This window comes from Borostomias antarcticus, assembly GCF_949987555.1.
Source record: "Borostomias antarcticus genome assembly, chromosome: 2".
Classification (NCBI taxonomy): Eukaryota; Metazoa; Chordata; class Actinopteri; order Stomiiformes; family Stomiidae; genus Borostomias; species Borostomias antarcticus.
In genome coordinates this window covers 25054286-25064285 of record NC_140235.1, presented here as the reverse complement: position 1 = coordinate 25064285, position 10000 = coordinate 25054286, and the positions used below count along the sequence as shown (strand labels likewise).

Below are 10000 nucleotides of genomic sequence, written 5' to 3'. Positions count from 1 at the left end.
GACCCCCGTCTGCAGCCTCTGCTTCCTGTTTATGGCCACTCACTGTAGTGGTGAGGAGTATACAGCGTTTGGTCTGTCCGTGGTTGTAGACACAACCCCAGGAATGTCCAGGGCTCTTTCCCTTGAGGCTCGGGTATCAGCTAAACTGCGTGCGACCCCCCTCCCCCCTGATCCCACCCGCTGACCTCTGCCCCCGACCTCACCCCTGAACCCTGCACAGGTGTGAAAAAAAACTGCTAACCTACAGAATAGACCCGACATATGTAAATCATCATAAATACATTCTAACCCTTTTTAAAGGGTTATTATGATCCGGTAAAACTCATTAACATGTCAGGATAATACATGACAACACCAGGGGGATTGCCGGCTGATATCTGTGATAAAAGCTTTAGTTCTGTAAATAAATACGGCCTGTCATAAATCCTATTAGGTGATAGACACAGGGGAAGGCTGCTGGATTAATCTGCTGGGAATAATGAGCTTTAATCTGGGGATTAGCTTTCTGGGAAACACTGACAGAATGCTTAATCTGCCCAGTTTAATTTAATATCATATCATGCACCACAAACAGACAGACAGACGGATGGATGGACGGACAGATAGACAGGCAGGCAGGCAGACTGACAGATAGACAGAAGGCAGACTGACAGACAGGCAGGCAGACTGACAGATAGACAGGCAGGCACAAAGGCAGACGGATAGACATACAGGCAGGCAGACACGTCCTTATCCCAAGTGTGGGTGACCGTTCGGCCGACAATGATATGTGCTGCCAAACTGCTTTCCACTCATACACCCCTCCTCCTGTACAGCCCTCCGTATTGGACAGAGGAGAGAGAGAGGAGGGAGGAGAAGGGAGGGAAGGAGAGATGGTGCAGCCCACTGCCCGCCTCGGAGCACAAGGAGTCTGTTAGCCCGCCAAGGAGGGAGCTCCTGCAGAACAGAGCAGAGGAGAAGAGAGAGAGAGAGAGAGAGAGAGAGAGAAGGAGGAACAGAAAGAGAGCAGAGTGTGAGAACACGAGGAGCCAGACCGAGAAAGTGAAAGGAGAGAAGAGGTGGAGCAGAAAGAGAGAGAGAGAGAAATAGGAGAGAAGACAGGGGCAGAGGGTAGAGTAGAGAGGAGCAGAGAGGTTTGGCCACACCCAGTCATGGAGCCAGCTCTCTAATAGAGGTCATGTTGGAAAACACAGAGCCAGGAGCCACTCACACACGCACGCACACACACACACACACACACACACGCATGCACGCACGCACACACACACACACACACACACACACACACACACACACACACACACACACACACATACACACACACACACACACACACACACACACACAGACTAGAGTCAGACTATCTTCTGCTGTCCTCCAAATCAACAACCGCAATGTTGTTGTTGTTGTTGTTGTTGTTGTTGTTTATACCTTCCAGATAGAGATCAAACGCTGGAAGAGTACAATTCCTCAGAGTAACGGTTGGCAAGGTAACCTCCAGATTTGGACAAACTGGGCCTCAGAAACCTGCAGAGAACACACACACACACTTTCTCTCTCCTCTCCTCCTTCCCTCCCTCCCTCTCTCTCCTCTCCTCCCTCCCTCCCTCCCTCCCTCCCTCTCCTCTCTCCATCTCTGCTTCTCTCTCCTTTCCTCCTTCCCTCCCTCCCTCCCTCTCCTCTCTCCATCTCTGCTTCTCTCTCCTTTCCTCCTTCCCTCCCTCCCTCCCTCTCCTCTCCATCTCTGCTTCTCTATCCTTTCTGCCTCTCTTCTCCCTGTCTCAAATTCTCTCATCCCTTCTTTCTCTCTCTCTCTTTCTCTCTCTCTCTCTCTCTCTCTCTCTTTCTTTCTCTCCCTCAATCCATCCCTCCATCTCCTCCGTCTATGCCAGGCTGGTGACTATAAACAGCTGTGTTCGGAGAACCACTGAGCGTGTGCAGGAGGCCCTCTGCCCTGCATTAGTACTTTACTGTTTATCTTGGAGGCTGACGGCGTGTGTGTGTGTGTGTCTGGTTTGTGTGTGTGTGTGTTTATGGGTGTGTGGGAGGGGATGTGTGTGTGTGTGTTTATGGGTGTGTGGGAGGGGGTGGTTCAGCGAGGTTCCCTCCACCGGTCTACATCTCTAGTTTCATTCAGAAGCCCCAGCTCCTGGCCAGGAGGGGGAGGAGGAGAGAGGGGGAGGATAGAGGGGAGAGGGGAGGCGCAGGGAAGAGGAGGTGGGGGGGGGGGGGGGGGGTGGGGGGGGCAGGATAGAGGTCGGGGGAGGCGGTTCTGTCACTTCGGCTGCTCAGCCAGACTTCTGTCAGTTCAACATCACATCTGAATACTTTAAATATCTCCTCTGCCTCAGATGCGCCGGAGCCTGTTTTTCTAGTGAATAATCTTCTCCACTGTGAGATTGTATTCAAATGTCCTATATTCAAAAATCATAGCTTTATTCGGATTGTGCTAAAGCAGTTAAATGGAATGTGTGGGTGAAAGGCGGAGGGTTTGATTGTGTTTCTTTGTGGAGCGTCCTCCCCTATTGAAGTTCTACAGGTTATTTCTTTTGAGTTCTCCAAAATACACACATGCACACGCACACAAACACACACACACAATCACATGCACACGCACTGCGATTCAAGCGATGTTCTATGAAAGGGGATTTATAAAAGCTTCAGTCATTGTGTCGTTTGAAAACCCCCCACCACATTCCTGAGTGAACTCGCCGCTGGAGAATGGGCTTCACCGTGTGACTGCAGATCTCCGAAGTCCCGCTAAACACACACTGAAACCATGGCAACGCTCCAAGAACCAGCTCCCATGTCGGTAGACCGTCTCCATTACGTCATGGCAGCACGTGTTCCAGGTTCCCGACCCCGAGAGGAAGTGAAGAGACGCTCCAGAATGGGCCTCACTTCCTGTTTGGTCGTGGATTGGCCCAGAACTCCACCTGGGAGGGGCCTAAATGATCTGAGCCCCCCCGCCCCCACCCCTTAGGCCAAGCTTTACACACCGTTGTGGAGATAGTGCATCTTCTCTCCTCAGCTCTGATCTAGTCTACTCTGCTCAACTATCCTCTGCTGTGTTCTGTTCTGCTGTGCTCTGTTCTGCTGTGCTCTGTTCTGCTGTGCTCTGTTCTGCTGTGTTCTGTTCTACTGTGCTCTGTTCTGCTGTGTTCTTGTGGTGTTCTCTTACTGTGAGGAATCCCAGTCCATTAGAGAGGTCACTGAACTGCCAGCACTTGTGGTTTGGCAAAACAGAGGGAGGGAAATGAATGAGGGTAGAGGAGAGAGGGAGACGAGGAAAAGAAAGTCTTCATTGTGTGTGTGTGTGTGTTTGTGCATGCGTTTGTGCGTGTGTTTGTGTGGCTACTGATGACTAGGTCTGGGGTATGAACAGAATTTATTGTTCGTTCATCTTTATCAAATAATTACAGTCTCTCTTCTCCCTCCGTCTCTCAAACTCTGTCACTGTCAGGCAGACTACTCTCGTGGAATTATTCTTTTATTGCTCTCTTCCTCTTTAATTCTCTCTCTCTTCCTGTCTCTCTTGCTCTCCTCCTATCTGTCTTTACTTTATGTCATTGTCTGAGACTACTCAGGCATTGGCTTACAGGAAGCCTTCCCTCTTTTCCTAGCCTACACCAGGGTACAATGGGCTACGCTGGCTACCAAGCTACGCTGGATAACAGGTTACTTAAGCTCTCAGGCTACACAAGCTCACAGGTTACGCTAGCTCACCGGTCTAGGGATGGGCATCAATGATCGAAGATCGTTGATTGATAAGGATTTTGGTCGATCACAAAAAAATGTGCTCGATAATCATTAATAAATTCAGTGGAAATTAGTTTGTCTACGTTCTGTGTGAGAAATGTATTTGTTGAATATATAGGCTACGCGATGACACAACAGGTTCCCGAAGTAACGGTATAGTTGATGCATATTAATATTTAGCCAGTCCAGCAGCAGCAGAACAGCCTAGCCATGTTGAAGATGAAGCGGGCAAAACGAAGTTTGGCGTGGGATCTTTTTATTTAAAAACTTTAAATTTGATATTTAACAGCCGACACGGCTTAGAGGATTATTGGACTGAAGTGTCTAGTTTGAATGCTGTTTTGAGTGCAATCGCATCAGCATACGTGGACAGCCTAATGTAGGCGTTATCAGAACACAAGAAATAAAGCTATTTTCAAGGAAACATGCTTTATTTGTTATTTCTGCCTCAGGCGTTGTTTTAATGGAAAAAAAGCTTATCAATTAATCGATAGTTGATTGTTAATTCTTTCAATTATCCAAAAAGAAATTTTGATCGTTTGCCCATCCCTACCGGTTACGCAAGCTAACAGGCTACTCAAGCTAATAGGTCACGTTGGCTAACAGGCTATGCTAACTCACAGGCTGTGCCAGCTAACAGGCTACGCAGTCTAACATGTTACGTTAGCTCCCAAGCTACGCTAGTTAGCAGGCTATCTCATAGGTTACTCAAGCTAACAAATAATCAAATCAAACTTTATTTGTATAGCCCACTTCATACACAGAGGCAACACAATGCGCTTTACAGAGTGCAAAGGGGGGATGGACATAGATCCTACCTCTACATTTTCCAGTGGGAAGCAAACAGGCTGTGCATCTCTGACATAGAGGTGTATTGTCTGTGCTGTGATGGTGTATGTCATCTTTTTGTTGTGTCACCACTGTGCTGGAGGAGCAAGACCTGGCCTAGACTCTGACTCACCCAGGAGGGAGGGGGGTTGAGAGGGGAGGATGAGAGAGAGAGGGGGAGTATCGAGCGGGTGCCCTCTCGGTTCAGGAGGAGAATGGATCTCTGCTGGGGTCTGAGTCTGGCTCGATAGGAGCATAATATGATTAATCACTCTGGCTGTGCGGGTCAATGGCCTGTATAAACGCTGGACGGGCCCGTGTAAATGCTGGATGGGGCCAGTGTAATGGCTGGACTGGGACTGTGTAATGGCTGGATGAGTTCCGTATAATTGCTGGGGTGACCTCCTCCAGTTTGCTGTCTTCCTCAGTTTTATTGATAGAGAGATAATGAAGTGAGTTGGAGACTCTCATCAATACGCCTACAGTCACACTATCTGTATCTGGACAGCTTCTGACGAGAGGTTAAACATTTTAAAACACAAGTTGAGTCATTTATATGGCGAGTAGATTGATAGTGAAGAACACAGTAGTGGAGCTCAGTCCTACTGCGTAAATCTGATGAAGAGAGCAGCCACAGTATTTGTCACCCAGGGCAGCTGTCATCCTTTAAACGCCGCATCAATACACTCCTACTGAACACTTTAATGTGTCATTATCTATAAATGTCACTTAATGTCAGAATAACCTCACAGCGCGTGTGTGTGGGTGTGTATGTGTGTGTGTATAGTGATAGTGTAATAGGTTGGTATTTACACTGAGGCGAGGTGTGAGTTTGACCTATTCCACTTGGTTTCAATGCGGTAGCAGAGCGGTCGAGGCCTGCAAAATGTGTGTATTACAGAGACCGCTAATGACTGTCCGTTATCTAGTGCTCCATCTCAACACCACAGAGACCAAATCAGACAGGAAATGACTCCCTGTGTTTCCTGTTCCTCTGGTCGGAGGACTCAGGGTTACCATAGCTACCACAACGTGGGATTGTCCCTAATATCCTGTCTGGACGCACACACTCACACACACACACACACACACACACACACACACACACACACACACACACACACACACACACACACACACACACACACACACACACACCTACTACAGCCTCAGGTGTGTTATGCTAGGTTCCAGCCAGGTGTTAGAAGGAACATGTGCTATGTGTGTGTGTGTGTGAGAACCAGCCTTGTCTTGTTAGTCTAACAGAGAGTTATAACTGTGTTTAGACACGCCGCTTCAGGCAGCGAGAGGAGCTGTTCATCGTCAGTGTGTGTGTTGTTTGTGTGTGTGTGTGTGTGTACGTGCGTTGTGTTTATCGCTGCTGTTCAGGAGTCATAAAAGCATCGATGCAGAGATTGATGATCCTCTTCCCCCCCGGGGGTGTCTCCTCATTTCCTGTCCCGACGCTATCAGCAGCAAGCTGGGCTGATGCACGCCGCACAGCAACCTAGTCCCCGCGAAGCACGACGCCACCTTGGGAAATATCCCTCCTCCGTCTCCTCTGTTTACCTCTGATAAATGGAATGAGAGAGAAAGAGAGAGAGAGAGAGGGGGGGGGGGTTGATGGAAAGAAATAGTGAGACGGAGAGTTTGTGAAAGAGAAGGAGAGCCGATGCCATGGAGATTGACCACATTTAACAGCCCCCCCCCCCCCTCCCCAGACACAATCTCTCTGCAGTGCTGGGCTGGGGGGGGGGTGAGGGGGGGGCGGGGCTACACTGGCTTAGCGCCGCTACATGATCCTCTCAGGCGGAGGGTGACGGATAGGAGGGGCGAGAGGGCGGAGCAGCAGAGGAGGAGAAATGGAGGAGGTTGTTTTGGAGGGTGTATTCAATTTTGATGTCATATTACCCCGGTGTTTCCGAGCGAGCCCGGGGGGAGCGGATATCACACTCGCACCTGCGGTTCGCTGTCGATTTGACAGTTTAGACGGATCTCGCCGCGGCTCCGTGCGATTCTTCCTCAGCGCTGGGCCCAGAGAGCAGCCCGCCGGGCGCTGGTCAGGTGGGAGAGTTACCGTTTCCAGGCCTCTGCTAACCACAGACCCGCTGTAGAACCTGAACTCTCCCCCGGGGGTCCACCAGCTATACTAACACCTCCCAGCACAACACAGCACTGCTTAAATGGAGAGAGGGAGAGAGAGAGAGGGAGAGAGGGAGGGAGGGAGGGAGCGGGAGGGAGAGAGAAAGAGAAAGAGACAGAGAGAGAGAGAGAGAGACGGAGATGGAGAGAGAGAGGGAGAGAGAGACTGAGAGAGAGAGAGATAGGGAGGGAGAGAAAGAGAGAGAGAGGGAGGGAGAGAGAGACAGAGAGGGAGAGAGAGAGGGAGAGAGAGAGGAGGGTGGGGGGCAGAAGGCCGGAGAGAGGGGGAAAAGGGACAAAGAGAGAGAACAGCGTCGGGGTGAGGGGGCAGGGTATTGATCCCGGCCGGTGGCTGGTTGGTCAATAAACATGCAGGGTTTTGTAGGAGGCGGCTGAGCCAGAGAGCTGCCGGTCCCAGGTGCTTAGTACCACAACTATGACCCGGAAGGATGACAGCAGGAGGAGAGGATCGATGAAGGGAGGGAGGGAGGGTCCAAGGAGACCCCCTTACGCTCTTTCATGTGAACCCAAACACTGTTTTACTTTGTGTGTGTGTGAGTGTGGAGGTGTGGCGGGGGGTGATAAGCTGAAGCTCCAGATCTATTTCTGGTCCTGGTCTGTGGAGACGGGATGGACAATGGAGCTGAGATGGGTACTTCAGCAACGCCCAAGGGCCAGATACCACGTACACACACACACGCACGCACGCATACACACACACACACACACACACACACACACACACACACACACACACACACACACACACACACACACAGATTCACATAACCACTGTATTCTTACATAGCTGAAGGGCCTCCTATACAAGAGGCCATTGTTCTTCTGCTCACTCTGGTGTTAAGCTGAGCTGGATAACCTGTACCCTGCCTGGGCTGTATATATCACTACCGGTGTGTGTGTGTGTGTGTGTGTGTGTGTGCGTGTGCACGCACGTGTGTGTGCGCTAGTGGAGCGGTCAGGCTAAGCATTTGTTTACCTGTCCCCGTGATGTAATCACCGTGGAACGTAATGTGAGCTCAGCAGTGTATCTCACACACACACACACACACACACACACACATACACACACACACACACACACACACACACACAGTGAGAGTGAGAAGACAGAGCAGGGCAAGTGGGAGGGGGTTCCATTACCGTAGACGTGCCGGGAGGAATCCTGTCTGTAACGGGAGATAACCGGGAGAGAGGCGGGGCTTCTTTATTACCGTTGCACTAGCCCCGCCCCCCACGGAGAAGAGAACAAAGCTGAAGATGCGTCGTTTTTCCCGTGTCTACATGTGTGTGTGTTTAAAGGCCCCTCGTGGCTGGCAGTAGATTGATTCTATCAGCGCGGGGTAAGAATGTGCTGGTTGCCGCGGCGAGGGATAAAAGAGAGATCACTGCTGTGTGGGCGAGCCCAGCCCCCCTCTAATCAAAACACGCCGTCACACTGCGATTCTATTGGCCAGCCGCATCCACGGAATAAAACCCTCAACTTCTCTCTAATGTCCCCCTCTCTCTAATGGAATAAGGGGTGCTGTGTCTGTGGGTATGTGTGTGTGTGTGTGTGTGTGTGTGTGAATAGTTTGTGTGAGAGAGAAAGAGAGAGTGTGTCTGTGTGTGTGTGTGAGGAGCGTGTGTGTATGAGAAAGTTTGTATACACAGAGGCAACACAATGCATAATATATGTGTGTGTGTGTGTGTGTGTGTGTGTGTGGTTTTATGTGTGTGTATGAGAGAGAGAGAGAGAGAGAGAGAGAGAAAGCTTGTGTGTGTGTGTGTGTGTGTGTGTGGTTTTATGTGTGTGCATGAGAGAGAGAGAGAGAGAGAGAGAGAGAAAGCTTGTTTGTGTGTGTGTGTTTGTGCAGTGCTCTCAGGTCAATAGAGCCGTCCTCGTGTCCATCTCTTAAATACTCTCTGATAGGCTACAGGAAGGCCCAGGAAAGCTATTTGATCGGTGCAGGTGGTTAGAGAGGTTCCGTATTTTCTGCTTTTCCTCTGGTCTGATATAAACCTTATCTAGCAGCCTGACATGGAGGACAGAGAGAGAGGGAGAGAGAAAGAGAGAGGGAGAGAAATAGATAATGTATGTTTGTCACTGAGAAACAGAAAGACGCTCCCAGACATTTCATGTCACTGTTGTTTGGCTGGTAGGCGTTGACACACACACACACACACACACACACACACACACACACACACACACACACACACACACACAGACACACACACACACACGCTCTTAAATTACACACATCCAGGAGTCATTCCATCCAAAGCCTGACAAGGTGTCTGCTCCCATGGTGTCACTAAATATATTTACCATAATTAGACACCCACCCCCCCCCGTGCTGAACGTTGCTGGAGGGTGTGTGAATGGAGGCAGCAGGGATTAGCAGTAGAAATACGTCAGGAAGGAAGCTGCTTTTATGAACACTTGGAGAACGCCTGGGAGAACGCCTTCTACTCCCACAATGCCTCGCTGCGTGGTGAGCTATATACCAGGCGTGAAGAGGAGACCCACACGCGCACACACCCACACACAGAACAGATTTTTTTTTAAACAAACACAGCTTTGGCTCACTATTTCTATGGCCTAGTGTTCATGTTCTATGATATGTCCTGTCCCTGTCTCTCTGGTGTACAAGTATATACATGTCCTTTCTCTCTGGTGTACCAGTATATACCCGTCTTGTCTCTCTGGTGTACCAGTATATACCCGTCTTGTCTCTCTGGTGTACCAGTATATAACCGTCCCTACCTCCTTCTCTCTGCTCTCGCTCCAGGAGACTGCAGCTTCGAGGTGCCCTACGCCAGCTGTGGGTACAGCCAGAGCAAGGATGACGACTTTGACTGGGAGCAGGCCAACACCCGGGACAGACCCTCAGCCAACCCATGGATGCCCTCTGGTAGGTCCTCTTCATCATCATCATCATCATCATCATCATCATCATCTCCTCCATCCAAACCTTGGATGCCCACAGTCTTCGTGTATGTGTGTGTGTGTGTGTGTGTGTGTGTGTGTGTGTGTGTGTGTGTGTGAGTAAGCGTGCACCTCCAGGTGATTCATGGTCTGGTTCTGGTTCTCAAACACCCCGCTCTCTCCTGCTCTACTCTGTCCTGCTCTATTATTAAACTCTCCCTGACCTCAGCACACACGTATCCCTCCTCTATCTGACCTCAGCACGCACATACTTGTATCCCTCCTCTATCTGAGCTCAGCATGCACATATAATATCCCTCCTCTACTCTTGGCTTCCAACCC

At 50.1% G+C, this 10000-nt stretch overlaps 1 protein-coding gene across 1 annotated transcript in view; it reads left to right on the top strand.

Moving 5' to 3' along the window:
• The window catches only part of LOC311318019 (receptor-type tyrosine-protein phosphatase mu-like), a gene marked incomplete at its 3' end in the record, with an annotated part of 215199 nt that overhangs the window by 31493 nt on the left and 173706 nt on the right, over positions 1–10000 (top strand). The window contains 1 exon segment of the mRNA XM_084449200.1: positions 9522–9644. Within this exon segment, the coding sequence (XP_084305326.1) occupies positions 9522–9644 (123 nt within the window).